General features: G+C 38.6%; 1 protein-coding gene across 1 annotated transcript in view; it reads left to right on the top strand.

Annotated features, from left to right (window-relative positions):
* The window catches only part of ascc3 (activating signal cointegrator 1 complex subunit 3), a 173381-nt gene that overhangs the window by 78764 nt on the left and 74340 nt on the right, over window positions 1–20277 (top strand). The window contains exons 11-13 of the mRNA XM_067602507.1: window positions 462–626; window positions 14773–14949; window positions 15621–15692. Of these exons, the coding sequence (XP_067458608.1) occupies window positions 462–626; window positions 14773–14949; window positions 15621–15692 (414 nt within the window). The remainder of the gene's footprint in view (window positions 1–461; window positions 627–14772; window positions 14950–15620; window positions 15693–20277) is intronic.

Raw genomic sequence — 20277 nt, 5'->3', positions numbered from 1 at the left:
TGAAATAAAACAATGACTATAGGGAGTTTTGAGCATTCTCATCCAAATCTTGTGAACAGTGTATGACTCATGGCCCTTTTTACCAATGGGAGGTATAAAAAAGTCAATTATTATACAATTATTATATGGTTATTATATTATATTATTATATGGTTCATGATTAGTTTTATGTTAAGTTAACTTATATAATATATTTCTAGAGCAGAATTGAAAAGTGCTTCACAATGAAAGACATTCAACACAATAGAGATAAATCAAATAAACAAAGGGAAGTCTAAACAGGCGTGTCCTGAGCTGCAGCTGGTCACTACATGAATGGAGCAGAACCACTGCTAGTGTTGTGTTGTTGCGTACAAGTATATTCTTCTTATATTTACTCACTGACTTTGTGTAATGAATTGTGTTGAACTGGTGCTAGAAAGTCAGGATACTGTTCCTAATGGCTTCATGTTTGTCTCCAGATGTTGGTGACCACTCCAGAGAAGTGGGATGTTGTAACCAGGAAGAGTGTTGGAGATGTTGCTCTCTCCCAGATCGTGCGTCTCCTGATCTTGGATGAAGTTCACCTTCTTCATGAAGATCGAGGACCGGTTCTGGAGAGCCTGGTGGCCAGGACCATCAGACAGGTTAGTCCCGCTACCTCTCTGCTTCCTTCTCTCAGCAATGCATGTATGTACAGGTTACTTCCCTCAGTTCCATAGATCCTCTCTTATGATGGTCTGAATTACTGTCTGATTGTCAATTTAGACTAGATATCATCATCACCATTACATGCTGTTTAATGTGCTGCAGCTGAGCAGCTAATTGGCAACTTGCGGCTAACTGACATTAGCGGTGCACTTTTCCCCGGTGAATGTTTGGAGGCTCGTTCAACACGCTAAGCTGCAGGACAAGACGTGTGTTCATGTTTGTAAGTTATCATCAAGTGTTGATGATGTGGACACAGGCTGTTGTTTCATTCACTACAATGTTTAAGAGAAGAAGGTATCAGGCCTCATATTGCACTTTAATTTAACAATTGAGTATTGAATATTTTATATATTTTAAGATTTTATTTAAACATTGGACATCTTGAATGTTGTTTTCATTTAAGACCATGGAGGATGACCATGGAAGTTCTTTGCTTCAAGTGTTTTACAGACTAAATGGAAAACAAAGTTATATATGTGCCCCTTTTTTTTTTTTTTTGCTGATCCGAGAAATGATCCAATCCAAACTGTGATACGATCCGAACTGTGAGTTTTGTGATCTGTTGCATTCCTAGTTGGTACAAAACCAAGCAACCTCACTGTGACAAGACAAGACTTCAATAAACTGCACATATCATGTCATTGCATGTGGCTGATGTTGCACCAAAAAGTCATTATGCTAAGCTAGGCTAATCACCTCCTGATTCCAGCTCAGTACTTAACATGTAGACATGAAATTGATATCCATCTTTTCATCTCACTCTTGTAAAGAAGGCTAATAAGCATATTTCCCAAAATGTTAAACTATTCCTTTAAAAACAAGTGTTGTGTACTAGTATCAACTGCAATCGCAGCAACATTTTTTAAAATCTACGTTATCCAGAGGTTTCAGTATTTAAACATAAAACTGTCTTTGTCGCCAAGCTGTCGTGTTAATTTAAACTGATCAGTCCATAAGATGCACCTTCTCAACCATACAGTTGAGCTTCAAATGTATTATATAGAAATGATAATAACATTTTAACTTATTTGATTAAATCTGACTTAAATATCAGTTACAAGTATCAATGTAGAACACCGTATGTAGCTTTGAGGTACTCCCCACACTGTGTCCATATTGGGGGGTACACAGGGGTCCCAAAAGGACAGGCCTCAGTTTTTTGAACCTATGGAGCCTTTATCAGTACAACTCAGATCTTTTGTCAACTTGAAACAGAACATTGCAGTCCTTTGTAGAGAACAATGTCTTGAATCTCACTGTTCAATGAGTTAAATGTCTTGGGTAAATTATCAGTGTGGGACTGTTTGACAACTTGGGCTGGGTATTGTTGGACAATTTTCAATACTAATCAAAAGTTTCAGTGCTTGACAGTTTTGGATACTGGGATAGTTTTCTTCCATCAGTACTCAGAAAGTGTTGAGTTGAAACACCAAGCTCTACTTGGACTAATATGCTGAAAATTCCTTTTCCCCAATCCAGTGTATTTCTGCCAAAGTGCACTTTTTATTTACTTTCACTGTAACAAATGACATTTTGAGCACAACAAACAGACAGAGAGAAGAAGCACACAGACCGTACTGTACTTCCTCTTCATCGTATACCTAGTGCAGCTGTGCACATCATGCACCAGTCATTTCCCACTTTTACCCACATTTATCCACAAAACCTCCCTAGCTCTCTCTTAAACACTCAACTGTGGGCTGCAAAATATGCCACAAAGGGAGAGAAGAAACAAGGGCGTCAGAGTGGAGGGAGAGAGACTACATGTGTGTGTGGGAGAGTGAGCAATTAGACACTACCAGCACTCCCTACTGTAGGGAGTCATATTGTATGTTTAGGTGTATGCATCTTGTTAATTCAGATGTTTTTATGACATTTATAAATCAATTACAACAATCAATTAAAACAGGTTTAAAAATGTGATGAGCTTTTCTGAAACCAACCGCTGACTAAATGTGCATGTAGTCCAAGACATGTTTTCAAAAAATCATCTAAGGACTGTTTTTATGTTTTCCATGGGAAACAGAACCCAGCTGTTTCATCCAAAACAATATAATGCATCTAGTTATTACTCTGTTAAGTTAGCATTTTAGTATTTTTGCCATAGCCATGGTTAGGGTTAGGCTTAGGCTTGGTTAATGTAAAGGCAAATTTCAGTTTCTTACTTACAAATTCACTCAGATTTTTAGTTTAAGGTTTTTCTTAATGTTTCTTTAAGTAGACCGCAATAATCTGTCTTTCACAAATGGAATGCATCTTGCAAAAGCCATAGATATAATAAACTAATGTAAACGAAAACTGTATAATCTAGAAATATTGTATAGAGCCAAACTGACAACATGGCAACCTCCTTCCTTCAAAATCTGCTGACTAATGAGCTTTTTACATCTGGCTTCTACATTAAACAAACTGAACATGGCCTTGTAAGTTAAACACAATATACTTTAACATTACCAACAGCAAAAATAAACACAACCAGATAAAAATCTCTCTGGAGCATTGTTCCCATTTATTTACCTATAGCTTCTCTGCACATACAACATCCAAGATTTCCTCTCTTGACATCAAGCCAGCTGTTGTGTGTCGTCCATTGGACTTGAGCTTTGTTCTCATGTCCAACCCTGTGGCCGGTGAATATGCTTGGTACTTTCAACTACAGCTGCCATGGCCTCAACCCCATCAGAGCAGCTCTCTGAAACGACAAACAGGCCTGGTTTGTTGGAGTGAAGATTTCCAAGTCTACTCAAGTTTTGGTTCTGTTCACTATAATGGTATGAATACAATATATTTTTCATTATGTTACTATGAAATGTATTAAACATTTCCACAGTAATGTTTAGGGTTTTTTTTTTGAGTTTTTCAGGAGGTCCTCTGTCTCAATGAAAGGATCAGAGACTGTGTTTAATGTATAATTGTCAGGTCCTAAACGTACATGTAACATAGACAACATGAGTGCCACCCTCTTGCGACTATGCTGCAATTGCAAGAAATAATAAGCAGGGAAACAGCTCCCTGCTCAGTGTGCTGGTATTTCCCCATTTCCCCTAAGCGGCAACCTCCAGGGCTGAAAAATGAAGCCAATGCAGAAGTGCCAAAAACTTGCATTCTATCTAATTGCCATCAGGGGGCGACTCCACTGGCTACTACTTCTTACTTGATTTATTACCTCAGTTAACAGTTTCCTAATGAATTTATAGTCTCGATCACTAGTTTCAAGTCTTCTTCAATACAGCATGATGTTCATTTAGTAAATTATGGTCCCATTTAGAGTAAAATAGATGATAAAGCAGCGTAAATTTTAGGGCGTGGCTACGTTGTGATTGACAAGTTGCTACCACGGCAACAACGTTGCTTATGTAATGTAACCATTGCGTATAGGTGTAGCTGCTGCTATTTCACAGTGTGTTTTCAGTTCACTGAAGTTAATTGTAACATTGTGGTCATCTAAAAACAGTCTTGTTCAGCGTTTGGTTGTAATAAAAGACTCATCAATGAGTCGGATGATCAGTTTTTTAGGTAAGTACATTTTGTTTTAACGGTTTTAGGCCTGTTTTTCGCTAGCAAAAATTAAATTATCACTGTTTACCATAGATTGTAAATGCACCGTGCTAACCAAGCTAGCAGCTAGCGCTTTGGTCAGCTCCACCTTCTCGTCCAAATATGGTCACTTCTGGCTCCACAAATCAAACATGGTGACGGCCAAATCCAAGATGGTGATGGTCAAATTGCTACGCTCAAGGCTGCAGAATGGCAGTTCGCAAACCAATGGGTGACGTCATGGTGACACGTCCATATTTTTTACAGTCTATGATTTACCCTGATGGTGACTGACAGGTGTCTGAGCGGAATCACCCTGATATCAGATATCAGAGTGATTATGTGAACTCAGACAGGCAAATAGATAGAAGGAGCCGTATTGTCCCATATTCAACTGTGATGAGCTGCTGTCGCGTCTCCTTCTCAGGGAGAAGATTAATAAATGGGGAGGACAGAGATGTAGAGGGATATTTTTAGAATGCACAGACCAACTGCAGTAAAATGAAAGATCTTTGGTGTGGCATAACAAAGCAAGCGATGATCCACACTAATATAGCCAATTCACTAACACCTCAATCATGTATAGTGGGAGATTTGCATATCTTCAGCAGAATATATTCAATGAATACACCAACTATATACATCAACTCAGAAAGAATGGATCACTGAAGCAATAGAAATGATTAAGTCTGAAAAGATAGCTTTTAGACTGCAAAATAAAGAGACACAATATGCTGAAACCAGTGGAAAAGTACCTAATTACTATTTAAAAAAAAAAAAAAAAATCCAAGACCACCATTTTTATTTTTTATTTTTTTTCTCTTTTCTGACTGAAGATAATTGTCCTCTTTTTCTGTCAGTGCTGCTCTACAGTATTAACATTGCATGTTACCTGTGCTGTAGGATGAAAGTACAGTGAGAACTGAAGGATAGTAATAATGTTTATGACTGATAATGCATTAAATGGTGCATGATGGTGAAGATAAAGGACTTGTTTGGATTAATAAATTGGTTTGGAGGGGGTTAGAAATGGAAGGAGTCATAATTGTGTATCTTTTGTTTTTGTTTGTATTTTGTGAGTCGGTTAAAAAAAAAAAAGCACAGACCACTGCTGACTCAGCCAGGCAGCATGCTCTGTGAATTGAATTTTGATCCTGAAAACTTCAGATTTGGTGTTCTAAACACCTGGGAATGAGTGCATAAGTCTATATAGGGTCAAGACTAAACATTGTGTGTAAAAAAAATGCAGAAATGTGCATACACAGACAGATAAAGCAGTTTTGCTTCATCATTCATGATACAGCAATGAAAACACAGCAAAGACAAGGTGGAATTAACCAAGTGTCACACTGGCAACAAGGCTTGAGCACATCCATATGCACAACCAAGTCAGTTTATAGCGCCCAGGTGTGTAGACTGCAAAACTACAGGTTCGTAAAAGTAAAATAAAACTTGTGTGGAAATGTGCCACCAGAGTGTGATTCACCAATTAAAAGCTCATCATTGTGAGAACTGGTTAAGATGCATTGATAGCAGCTGGATGCTAAAGGACAAAGACCAGCACAGACCAGAGAGAGGAAGGCAGAGTGAAACAGAGAGGCATGGACGCAGGGATGAGCTGCTGTGCTGTGCAGTGACTGAGACCTCTTGGCGGGGTTAACCGCAAGGTAATTGAAAACTGGTCTGTACATGTGACCGCTGTTTACTCGGTTCACAGCCCATTTATCTACACGTTTAGCTGATATTACTGAAGAAGGGCTGACTGGGCGCTTTGTACACCTTAACACCTCTAGAGGTTGTGCTGCAGTGCAGAAGTTTGAAGCTTCTTGACTGCCAGTCTGTTTGCCAGCAGCCTTGCACATGCTGCCACAGCTTTTGGCATTGGACTTTACCATTAGCATGTCAATAAATACTGAGGCTTGCACAAACAGTGACAGCAGAAGACAATGGATAATTCCTGGAATGCTACAGCTTGTGCTCATGTACAGACAAGCTACAACAAACTGACTGAAATGTGGCTGTGAAGGAACGTATAATGTGGCTCAGGTCCTGTAACAGCCTAATTCAGGTGATGGAATCATAAGTGTTGTAGTGTGTTTGACTGTTTCTGTGTCCAGAGACATATGACCCTTTTCCATACACATGTGCTGGCTTGGCTTGACTCGGTTTGACTTGGCATGGAAGCCAAGCAGCAGGGATTTGCATCTCCATTACAACAGGGCCACCCGCTTGTAGGTGTTTTTTAACTAATGACGTGCTTGTCTTGAGTTGATGATGTTTAAAAGGAGCACCTTCTTTAGTGTGGTTTTCTACTGCACTGTGCAACAGTTGCTGGTAGCCAGCTAGTTGTCATCATGGGTTTTTAGGCTGTTGTGACGGTTTTGTTTGGCATCTACCACCCTCTTGAAAAACAGAGGCAGGATAAGGAAATGGACCTAGAGGAGGAAGCTACCATTGTCACTGAATCGTCACTGGATGATGATGAAGCCCATCTGGTGTCAACACAACCCACATAGGAGGTGATCAGGCATGCTTTGACCCAACTTTGGAAATGGTCCATCTTGGGGACAACTTGGCACATTTAAAATGGTAATGGAAATGCAGATTAACACGGCATCGTTTCACTCTGTGCGGCTACAAGTGTCAATGGAAAAGGGCTAACAATATCACCAAACTTCAGTTGGACAAGTCACCACATAGTCTTTGTTCCACTCTATGTCCAGTTGTTGGGAAACCATAACACATCCAAGAAGACATTCCAGCTATGATTTCATACGTGCGTTCATTGGCTCTTTAGACTGTTATACATGTGTTAAGATGTAGACGTAGAGCTAAATAAGTATTAAGCTGATGACATCACTATAACATTATCAGGGTTATTTTCTCAGACTTGAGAAAGTCTCTCCAGAGCCACAGAAGACATTATACAACTGTATTCACAGGCCAAGTACTACTCTTAATAACTCTTAATTTACTCAGACATGCAAAATTGGTGTAGTGTCCCTTTAAATGACTGATTTCATGTTTGTTTGTTTGTTTGTTTTACCTGGAATTACAGTAAAAGGGTGAGTTATGCCCTTAAGAGGATATAATGGTAGAAAAGGAAAATCACTGCTGCCTCAGGAATGGCTCTGTGAATCTATAAAGGGGGAAAAAAACAGGTTAGGTGTGAGATTACAAGAAAGTGAAGTATGCAGTTTTTCTCTATTTCTCCTAGTGCACATGATATACTGAACCTGAACCATTCTGTACCATTACATCAAACATGCACCGTAAGTCTAAGCACTCAGTCTAGATCTTTTTTTTTCACTTTCATATTTTCATGTCATTTAAGGATATGTCCAAGTTGTTTGTTTGTGATGGGTAGCTCAGAAAAAAAAGAAGTAAACAATCTTTCAACCTTTCAGCTTGGCAATGATTGCAGGTAGATTTGTGTTTCTCCTTTCTCTGTAGCCTTGATCTTTGGCACCGATGGATGATGACAGCAAACACACTGCAGAGGTGTGAGGACTTGTGAAGGGTTTACCATACTGAATAATAATATGCTCTGCAGTGTACGGATAAATTTGGAAAATACACTTTGGCTTTTTATCCTTTTCATTCACATAATCAGACTGTCTGGCTTAAATACTGGTCATTCTGTTCAACCACTGTGACAAATCTGGTCATTAACTGGCTCTGATAATCTATGATTTTCCTGTCTAAATGAGCACATTCATATCAAAGAAGTGTGTAACAGTCACATCAACACCAGTATGAGATAAGATGAAACTTTGAAAAGTAGTTTGTAGAAAACAGGTTGTTGTAGCAGCAAAATGTAATATGTTTCAGTGCGGTAACAGATACAGATTAGAAACTGCATTTTCTTTGGAAAATATGTCTTTGCTGACAGCAGAAAGTTATTGCTTGCAAAGTTGTAAACAGCAGCAGCAGCTGAAGGAGAATGACCTTAGGAGGAGTATTGTTGCAAGGGAGGAAAGGAGAGAAAAATGGAAAGAGGGCAGAAAGGGAAAGAAAAATGGGGAAAAAAGAAAGCGAGGAAAGAAGATAATGGAAAGCCAGCAGGGGAGAAAAGGGTAAAATGTGACTAAGAAATGTATATGAATTGTGAGTTGAGTGGAAGGAGTAATGTGAAAGAAGGAAAGGAACAAAGTGTAGTAGAAGGAAGGCATATGAGGACAAAAGAAAAATAAAAGAATTGCTGAATTTACAAACACATTAAATATGAGTAGATTTTTTAAAAATTCTATAGTTCTTTAAGGCCTTAGTGCAGTGGTTCACCAACCTGGGAGTTGTGACCCCTCCAAGAGGCTCTGATGAGTAGTGGAGTAGAAAAAGAGGGAAAAGCACACAGATTGGGTAATTTTACAGGTACATCATTTCCTAAGAAGTTCCCTGGAAATAATAAAGTCACAGTGAAACAGAAGTTTACTATGTACTGCGATGTATTTCCTAGAAACAGAAATATGTGGGGGAGTACAGTTACAAGAGGGGTTTAAATCAAATCCTCAGATGTCATTGGACCATTTAAAAGCGGGCGGGGCTTAGTAAATATAACTTGATAAGGAGCTGCAGAGAGAAACTGAGCTGTTGAAGACTGTTGGCCTCTACATGCACCTCCCTCACCTGTTGTTAGATCAGGAGGACAACTAGGGAGAAATGAATTAATTGAACCACAAGATTGTGCCTGCTGATATCCAACCCTTCCTATCCCATATATCTCTCCATATTGCTCTGCAAGGAACTACCACCCACAAGCAGGCAAGTGTGGTTTCATATGATGCGTGTGGTTAGCTTGTCGCCCAAAGTCATATTTGATTGGATGAATTTTTGTAAACACCCCTAAATCGTGATGAGTCATCAAAACATTTTACAGGAAGAGGAAAGAGGGATTTTGATTAATTGTTGTTATATTTGGCATAGACAACTGAACATTTAACAAAGGCACACAGGGATAGAACTGTAAAAATATGTCTTTAATGTGCTTGAATGAGAAGCTCCATTTAGATCCTGGTAAATATTCATTTATTATTAAATTACTATTGGAGATGTTATTCTCCAATATGGCTCTGTTCCATTCAAGTGTCCCACTAAAGAATTCAGCCATCATTTGTGTGAAAAAGGCCTAGTCTAGAATGTAAACGCAGGTATAAGAAAAAAAGTCAGTGCAGTGTTTCTCTAATAAGAATAGCAAGCTATTAGAATGACTGAATAATGCAGAATATTTGAACCATAATGCTGCTTGTGTTGCAGAGGCTACAGAGGATTATGTCACTTTACTTGAGTAGAACATGTTGAACCACTGTTTGTCCCACTAATTAGATCTATATGTGACTGGCACAACAGCAGCATGTTTCTGTTTGTCTTTATGTGAGAACTTGTAAACAGCTCTTAGTCCCCCCTCCAACAGAGGATGCTGGGTGCCAGCAGCATGCCTGGCAGACCCTCCCCCACCTCCTTCATCTCTCTGTCCAATTATTGCCACACCTGACAGACTGCTATAATTGATTGTGCTGAAGGAATTACGGCGGCTGCTTCTGATGCGCTAGGTGCTTAAGTTCACGTCTTCAGACGCATTAATATGGAAATCCCTGTAAACTAAATGATATTTGTCCCCCTTTTTATGCAAATGTTTTAGAACCGAGCCAGTTATCACTTTGATGTTTTGCTTGGAAGAGCTTTGGTTTGGACCACATTTTCTTGGCCGGGTGTAGTGCTACCAATTATGCACTGCATTCAAGATAAAGTCCCTCTAACCTTTATAACAAAAGCCTTTAATGTCGCTCTGTTGTAGGGCTTCTGCCTCACGGGTTGGAATTTAAGGAGCATTTGTGCTTTACCTAAGCTTACATAAGGCATGCTTTTTATAATGGGGCATTAGGTCCTTGACTATGATTTTTAATGATCAGAAAATGACTATAACATGGGGTGTTAATGGAGTTGTTGATCAATACAAAGGACTTTTACCTATAACAGAGCTATGTAAGAGAAACATCACCAGCGGCACCATCAGCTGTCACAGATTAATGTTGATTCCATGAGCATACATGCCAGCATTAAGTTTAATCTGTTGTCAGGTTTGTGTGTTCTCTGCAACCGCTGTCTGTACTCAGTGTAGATCATTTGTGAGGGAGAAACTCCGCTCTAACATCACTATACAATCATTAAGTGAATATGTTTATGTTTACATATATATTTTCGAAATTTTTGACTATTCCTTTAACAATGTGTATGCCAAATTCCATTGGGAAATGTAGCCCTTGTGATTGTTTTAAAGCCCCACACTGTTTAATGGTTAACGCTCTTCCTCAAACAGAAAATGGGGATGTGGTTAATAGTTGGTTGTAATCCATTACCATGGCAACCAGACTGCCATTGTAGCGCACTGGTGATGTGTCAGAATGATAGTGATATTATGGCCTAACCTGTCCACTTACTACAGCATTAACTATATAGACTAGGTTAATATGTTGGTGTAAGCCTGATTTATTCTTCTGAATCTACGCTGATGCCATAGGTATGGTGTAGCTGTGTTTTCTAGGTGCACAGACTGTGTGAGTGTCTCCATGTACACCTGCTATTTTGGTTCATGTATGTGCAGCAGCACAACATGCTAAAGGGCTGAGTGAAGGTGAATATAGATCAGCAGGTGTGGTGATTAATAAATACTCTCTCAGCCAGTCACATCACTGCTCTCATAGCTCTGAAACAGTTAAACGTGATAACGACAGTTCAGCAAACGGGAAGCTTTTCTTCAGGAAATGTCTGGACAGTTCAGAGCACCACGACATGAACACACGTCACCACAAATCTGCAGCCAAACACAGATGGAGTAGTTTTTTTCATCAGTTAGTTACTATAATAATAACAGAAATAAAAAATAAAGAAATTGATTTGGTGAAGCCGTTTATATGATTATATTGGACCAACGCTATTTCAGCAATAATTCTAATGTATCTCACCTCGTACATGGTCACATAGTTTAGTAATTAATGTTACATAACAGCATTTGCACCACAATGTGTTTCAAGGACAAAAACATGAGATTCTACTTTGCTAAAAAGAAAGTTGTAAAAGAGGCTGATGAGCTGCTAACCAACACCTCCTTCATAAAAAGCTGAATATTGAGTCTGATTTTTGTAGAGGTGTGTGTGGTTATACTGTAGCAGCCTGGTGTCATCAGATGATTTATCAACATATCAGTCCTGCTGCTTTCAGATGCTGCAGAGATTGAATGAGGTGAAGGAGAAGCTTTTCATACAGTATAAAGCAGCTGTGGACAGCAGATACTGTAAGAATCACCCACATTCATTTATAGATCAATGCAGACTGATTTACTGACTTATCTGCTTTGACCGCATTAAATTTTATTTTTTGTTTTAACAACAGCTTAAATTTTTTTTAACTTTGAGAGCAAAATTAAGTTATTTGTCAAAAAATATTTGGTGAACAGTGTGGTTAATCAACATTGTCAGGAAATGATAAAAATACACTGGAGGGGGGCTTTAAATCTACAGATAACTCTACATCTAGTGCTTGCTTAAACTGAAAATAAGCCTTATTAATGATCTTAAAAAAACAACAACAGTGGAGTGGAAATTAAAAGTAGATAAACAAAAAAAGTTACTACTTGTGACCCTAATTCTCTGATCATTCATGTAGTTTCCCATATCAGCTGATACAACCAAGATGCAGCACTGTCAGGCTTTAGTCTAACAGTGATAGGGTTATTTCTTACAAATTAGATTTGCATTAGAGATGGCACTTTATTTTATTTTACTAACATTTGAATGAAATTAATGTAATTGACTACAACAGCTACTGTCTAAAATGTGTAGAGTGAGTGAGCAAGCCAGAGAGACGAGAGAGAGAGAAACTTTATTTGGTACCTTATTTAGAGGCAGTCCATTTACATGCATGGCTAAGCTCAATAATAGCAGGCTCTCATAGTTTCATAAATAAATGTTTATCCCGCAGTAATGATGTTGACTGCCTGCTCCTACCTCCATTAGAGTAAATGTATCCTTCATCTGGGACATTTGATTCCTAATCCTGTCGCTGCTTTCTAATCTACACCACTGACGAATCACTGCTGACTGTACAGTCAGGTAACGAGTTAAAACCAACACATTTTTCTACTTTGGTAGTCAAAGAATTGGTGCAAAACATACAACATAAAAGAAATAAAATAAAAACATGATTATTAAAATATTTGAATAGAAACTGAATTAAAAACTAGGATCATAGTCTAAATATATACAGTATACCTGATAATATGCTGTACATGGTTGGTTTAAATCTAGTAGCATATATCATGTATATTGAGCTCTTGTGTTGGTATGACAAGGTGTTCACACACAAACACACATAGATGAGTCTAAGATATGCTATACAATGAATCAGTATATACATTACATATATACCAGTATTTAATATACAGGTATGTACAATATGTAAGTGGTATTTAAATGGAGACAGCTGCCATCCCAATTACTGTCATATTTTAAGGTAAAAATAAAAATGAAGTTATTTTTATTCCAAATGAAAGGGTAAGTTCTATAACTCACTGGATAGTTGTAGAGGTATCTTTACTGCTATAAGGGATTCACATTTTAGTTGTGCATGCAAATCCACTTAAGGTTACTGATAGATAGATACTTTTTTCTTTTGTTTGATGGTAGCATTGCTCTGTAACTTAGTGAACAGCATGGATCTCAATACAAAGCCACAGAGGACTTCACAGATCACCACACTGTCTAATTTTAATATTGAGACTTATTCTTTTTATTTTATTCAGCTCATTACCCTCTCTCCTCTGGGTAATTGTAAATTCAGCTGTTAATCACAATTACCTCATGTTGTCATAAAATTTTATGATGCCACAAACTTACCTGAAACAGGAATTCTTCATCTCTCGTACAGAGAAGCTGTTAAACTCATAGCTGCGTAAAATAAAATGTAACATAAAAGAACAAAACCCTGCAGATTTTTTTGCCTCCCTGTAGGTGAATATGGCGCACATGTGTAGTATGGAGTTTCAGCAGTGCTGGTGTGAATGTGTAGCACAGGCCTGGTCTGTCGGCAGGGATTGGTTAGGTCTTATCTTGATGGGATGGTTTGACAGGTACTGCATCACATTAAAGGCCTTACCAATCTTCCCTGTCACATCCAGTAGGAAGCTCACAGATAGGGCAAACCCCCGTCTCCTTTAACAACCCCCACCTTCTAATTTTCTCTCCTATCACCCACGTTGATACACAACATATTGAATTTTCTTCAAGTTTCAAAGACAAAATCAACACATAACAGTACATGAGTGAGATCATTTATTTTGAAAAAACAAAAAAATCGAAAACACAGGCCCCAAAACCACACTACCTAGTAAGCTCATGTTTTCTGAATTTGATTTCCTTTTGCACTTTCCTCCATTGAGGTTTTGTCTCAGCTTTTGTTGACATACAGACTTATCCACAGTACCATCTGTGTTTTTTTTTTTTTTAATCTTTTTGAGGCCTTTACTGTATAAATCAGGTTTGGGCTCGTCTGTATATCCACCTCATCGTATCATCAGTGTGTTAGTTCACAGATACTCAATATCATGCGGCAATGGGTGGCACACCCATGGTCTTTATTGCTTACTGTAGCTATCGCTGTGTCAAAGAGACTCAGCTGTGGCCTTAAGCATGTACCATAAATTCTTTTATTATTAGCCGGGGCCTTTATCTGAACAGTAACTTCCACAACTCAAAGGGCTTAATATATCCTTTTTTCCTCGTAGGCTTTTAATGTGAAACATCTGCAGGAGGTGTTGAGTTTCATAGAGAGCTTAACAGAACAGCAGAAAAACACAACAAAGTAGAAGTAATTGGAAATAACTGATGAATGAAAACACTATTTCTATTTAAAAAAGAGGGACTCAGAGCAGGAGAGTGGTGAGTAAGGAATGACTCTTTATCAACAAAATTAGAGCTGTGGAAATGATGCTGAATTCACCATGTGAGCTCTTACAGCAGAGGTACATCCAGCTGTCTTCCCTCTGTCAGATGTGCAAAAGTACCATCATACAGTGGCAAGTAAAAATACTATTGCACTGTCACAGCAGAATGATGAGGATTCTAATACAATAAGAATTACTTTAAATAGTATGATTCCCAAAAATAATAAATAAATAGGCCTACAATAAACAATAAATTAAATTGGCATAGGCATCAGCAATTGGTGATAGTCGTTTGGCACAACCCTGGTGCACATCACATGATTATGATTTCTATGATTTAGAGTCCCATTGGTGCAGAATCATAAACATTGTCAAGGTAGGTATTTTACATTGTGTAACTTAAGCCCCCTCACTGCAGATATTTTCTTTTTTGCTTTTACCCCTGCCTAAATGGCTGTTTCTTATGCTTCATCTCATCGCAAATAATTTATCCCTCAAAGCTGAAAGGTTATTTTAGGAGCAGATTCCATACAATTGCAACTTTTCCTGCTGCCAGGATAAATGCATAGTTTGGTCTAACTTTGACACTGTTGTTGTCTGATGGTCAGGTGGAGTCCACCCAGAGTATGATCAGGATCCTGGGACTGTCAGCCACTCTGCCCAACTACCTGGATGTGGCCTCCTTCCTACATGTCAACCCATATATTGGCCTCTTCTTCTTCGACAGTCGCTTCAGACCAGTGCCCCTTGGACAGACCTTTGTTGGCATCAAATCCACCAACAAGGTAACAAACACTGATAGGTATATTTACAAACCAGTGCATACCTGGTTGATGTATATATGTAATTTTGTTCTTAAGGCAATGTAGCAGCTCTGACAAAGATGTTTTAACTAGATAAATGCATCTAAAAAGACTTTACTACATTGCAGGGCATAATTTTGGCTTTTATCATCAGTGGAAACTAGAAAGTAGAGTGAGACTGATGCACCAGAATGGGCGAAATTATTGCAGATATATCCATATCGGTGTATGACAGCCGAGTTCAGAAATTACATGTTAAAGGTATTGACCAAAACAATTCTTAACAAAAGGTCAAAAGTGTTTACAAGGCTTTCGATCACGTCTCGCGGCCTTCTTCAGCAAATGGTGTTGCTCAGTATGGATTGAAGGAATCACTGCATAGCCAGAATTATTATTCTTTCCTTATTTAGTTCATGCAGTGTTGTGCTCTAGCTCAATCCCTGATATATCATAGTAGAGGTTCAGCTGCAGGGTAATAAAAGTTGATATTTATGGACAAACTTGAATAAGACCGTTAACAGGGTAAGGACAGTATAGAGGTTACCACTGTATGTCCCTGAGATTCATCAAATGAAATGTATAAAATCTAAGATAAAATGTTGCAGTCATGACTTAAGTTAAATTGCTCATTGTGAATTTTCTGTCCTGCTCAGATCCAGCAGCTTCATGACATGGAGGAGGTTTGTTACAATAAAGTTCTGGAGCAGGTTAAAGCCGGTCATCAGGTAAGGGATCTCTTTTATGTTTGACCACAAAAAGTTGCATTTAAAGGACCCGTATCATGTGCATTTCCAGGTATTTTTATTCTGGGGCTCTACTGGAATATCTTTGCATGATTTATATTAAAAAAAACTCCTTATTTATCTTATACTGGCCCTTTATGCAGCTCCTCAGTTCAGCCTCTGTCTGAAACAGGCCGTTTTAACTTCTGTCTCTTTAAGGCCACCCTCCTAAAGAGCTCGCTCTGTTCTGATTGGCTGCTTCTCAGAAGCTGCCCCATGGCAGACGTCTAGTGGTTCCAGAGGCTACATAAACATAGTTGTAGTAGGATTTCACTTTTTTTTCATACATCCATACATGTTCGAGTCAATCTGATCCAAAATATGTGAGTGAACAACGTGAACAACCCACTGACCCAACAAAGGTTACGGAACAGACAGGAACAATCTGATGTCATTATGAGGAGGAAGTAGAAGTGACGTTTCAAACAAAGCATTCAGAGCAGGTTGAAGCACTGGCATTTGACTTGCAGGGAGCTTTTTTACATATATTGACCTTGGGTTTTGCAACTTTGACCATGTTTAACACATCCGACCCCATAACAGTATAAAAATAACAGAAAATCCCCAAAAGCATATGTCCCCTTTAACTTGAAACTATGCCCATGTATACAAATTGTAAGCTAGGCTGATCGTCTTCCAACTCGCTGCTTAATGGGTTTGATATTCAGGGTTCCTGCAGAGCCTTAAAAAGTCTTAATCCATCTTAAAATATTATTTAGTGATTCAAGGTCTAAACGTGTCTTAAAATGGATAGATATTGTAATGTTTCCAAAAAGACTGAGGATAAACCTGTATAATTATATTTGATAAACACCTGCAAACGTGTTGTCAGTTATCCAACAACTAGAGGAAGCGAGAGAGTCCAAACAGCAGTATACTGCAAAAATAAAAACAACAAGTGCCCTCTCGCAGAACTACCACAGCTTACATGTTGAAGAATAACAGACCTGCACCTATACACCTAGGGTCATTATGTATATATTCATTATTCCTCTTATGACCTGCGGGCAAGGCAGCCATGTCTGGACATGCAAAAACAACATCTAAATGCAAGTTGGATGGAGCGAGATGTGAAGTTTGTTTACCCAGGAAACCTCCCAATTCAGCAAAACTTAGGTATTTTTTATTTCAGCTGTCACACTTTCAGATATTTCTGTTTACTTGTAAGATTAATTTGACTGGAAAGGTGTCATTCTTCTAAACAAAAGGAGGTACAGTATAGCACTCCATGGTTTGATTAAAATGTGACTGACAAAACAGCTGTTCTAACCATAAACGATTGAGATTCTATAAAATCACATCAAATTATGTAGAAATGCTTTTGGAGTGATTGTTGCACTGTATAGTCTATAATTTCAAGGTAAAGAGGGATGTAACTGTTTGCACCCATCCACTGTTGATATTCAGCATTAGCCATCTCTTTTATTATATTCATTATACCATTTAATGTAATGTCAGACACATAGTCAGAACCACAGTTGTATTACCATAGGCTGTGGTCAGACTTGTATAGTTTCAAGGGCAACAATGGAAACAATTCAGGGCAACAATTCAGCACTAGTGGTAGTTACATCACTTGCAGGTTGTGTAGCCTAATTGAAAATTGAAAAGAAAATTGACAAACATAGACATAAACAACCAACCACTGGTATTGGTGAATGTAGGCCTATTTTCTTTTTTAAATATATAGACCATGCAGCATTGCATCCCTAATTAACAACATTGTATACTGTATAGTGATTTTTGCCATGGAAATATTATTATATTGTACATGTATTAAAAAAAGTCTTAAAAGTCATTAAATTTGAAGTTGAGAATTGTGCAGATACCCTAGATATTGATCTTCTCATCTCACTCTTGTGAATAAGTACATTTCCCAAAATGTTGAACAGTTCTGTTAAAGACAGTATCAAGTAGTATTACATCAGTTTATCCTTCTGTATGACAGGAGCTTGATAATAAGCAATTGATAAATTGCTGAGCCATGTTATAAACACCTTGCCTTCAATCCTGGACATTGCAAGTCTGTTTCAGTTCAGTTTCATGTGGGTCTTTCATTGGTCCTTCTTTTTCTGACTCTGCTATTGCTGCCTTGAGATTTATTTATTTATGTTTTGTTAATTTGTGTCTGGAATCTGAACTCAGTCTATTAGTCCCATAAATGAGAGCGGGGCACATTGCTTTGACTATAGCTATTCCCACTGAATAATTCCCCTGCTCCTTAAATTGAGGTAATTTGCCTTATTCAGTGCTCTCATTGAAACCTGTATGCCTCAGATACTTTAGCTGCTGTGACCTTTCCTTATCAAGGTTTTAAATTCCCCTCACGATTAAATGTCCTGAAAACAAATGATTCTACCTTTATAAGACCGTGTTCAGTCTAATTATTTTTTACCTCAAACATCACTGTATTCTTTTATGATTTTACTAAAACTGCCACTGTTAAATGTTTGGACAGTGACCCGAGGAGGCACACAGCGATGTTGGTAGCATCCGAATAAAGTACATCTTTTATACAACTCCTATTTCCCTTGAAAATATTTCTCTGAACTTTTTCATGAATAGGAACTCCTGCAGTAAATATTTTTTGTGAACCTTTTGGAATGAACACCTGCTATCTAAAGTCTCTGAAGTCCTTATCTCCCCAGGTGTTGTCCCCCCCCCCCCACCTCCCCCCCCCTCCCCCCCACACCTTTCCTTCCCTTTCCTTCCTCCATCCACCCACCACCACCCTCCACTCATTCTGCTTCCACTCCACCAGCCTCAGAAGGCCTATTGGGAACATGAGAGTTGTGAATTCAGACTTCATCGTTTAGCTCCCATCTGCTACAGGAGTTGAGCTCCCTGTTGAGCATGGTTGTTATCCTGTCTGCATCATTTTATTGCAAGTGCATACACACACTTTTTCTTGCTTTTTTTTTTTTCTCCATTGCCCATTCTTTCCCTCAGAGACACACTTCATATGAACCTTTCTGTAGCCCTTGAGAAATTGTAAACCAACTTGATTCTCCTGCACCACTGACAACTTTCTTATCTCCTTGGCTGAAATGATACAATGGTCCGGTCTGGCTCGTAGGTTGAGGCCACTGAGGCCACAGCTCAGCCGAGGAGGCGTCTTTTTCGCTCAATATTAACTTGTCAAGAAGTGTCTGTGACATATATTAATTTAATCTGGGAGGATCTGATGGATGAAATTTCCTTTATGATTTTCTCACCGCCCTCCTGCTGGAAAGCATGCTGCCAGAGAAGTTTAATAAGCTGAGAAGCCAGCGGTTACTGCCGACAATGCTTCCACACAGCTCAGCGGTGCTGATAAAACACCTTCAATAAATAACATTTGCTGCAGTGGTCTCTTCGGACCCAGTATGCTTGGAGCATACACACAGCTGGTCGCAGCCATGCAATATTGTATGGTCTAATAATATATTTCAGTTAGGGATTTCCTGATCAAGTTTTTTACTAAATGTTGATTAAGTTTGTATCTGACACAGTGAAATAACAGGTGTAGTGTACTGTACCAAATATGGCACACTTCATTTTTAACATGCTTCATGATCCAAATACTGATGGTCCGGGTTCACTCAAATCATAGGTGTAATATGAATAAAAGCATAACTGGGAAAAAGCAACTCCTGAAATATGAAGTTACGTGATCAGCCACAGAGAAGAGGTATCACTCTGTTGGAGTTGTGAGAACTTCAAAAACACTACTTGAAATTGTACAGAGGTGTTACAGAGTTGAGTATCCTCCCTCATGATCTTTGGTCGTGTACAGACACCGGCTCCAGAGAGCACTGTAACCAGACAACAGACAGATTTAATTTTGGCTTGCCATCAAGTTACTCACAGAATTAACATTAATTAGTGACAGCTTATTTGACCTGCTGCCAGTGAAAGCGACCGTCATTGCTGGCCATAAACGAGAAGCTGCCACCTGACTGTTTTCCACAGCGCTCCAGAGAGGAGAGATAAAACACATGATGAAAGATTTGTCAGCATCAGAGTCCAGCAAATATGTGTATTTTGCCATTTTGCAATGTCAGAACTCAGTCGCGCATGCCAGTGCAGCCTTAATTTTCACTCATCCATGCAGGGAAAAGCTTGCACTGTAGGCTGTCGAAAAGCAGAGCAGCACTACAGTACCAGCAGGGTGAGGTGGACAAAACACAGTAGAGTACAGTAACAAAAGAATCAATATTATTTTATGTTTGTTTTAGCTAATACTGATGCGTTAATATATGCCCAGATTGCCTCCATACCAATCCTTAGGATCAGCCCAGGACAAGTCAAATTCCAATACTAAAAAGTCCAAAAATTACCATAGAAGAAGAGGACAAAGAAGCCTACAGTATGCATATAAAGTCAAAATGCTTGCTCAGGGATAGACATGTGATGAGCAGTAAGACTGGCACCACTCAACTAATCAAGTAGTAGAATAATATAACCTTATTTATTATTATTTGCCAGACAACATTTGGTGTCTTGCCTGAACAGCAAATGAGAGACTATCTTTGGAGAATTGCTGTTC

This window comes from Thunnus thynnus, chromosome 10, assembly GCF_963924715.1.
Source record: "Thunnus thynnus chromosome 10, fThuThy2.1, whole genome shotgun sequence".
NCBI classification, from domain to species: Eukaryota; Metazoa; Chordata; class Actinopteri; order Scombriformes; family Scombridae; genus Thunnus; species Thunnus thynnus.
Note: the sequence above shows the minus strand (reverse complement) of the source record. Positions and strands in the feature narration are given on the sequence as shown.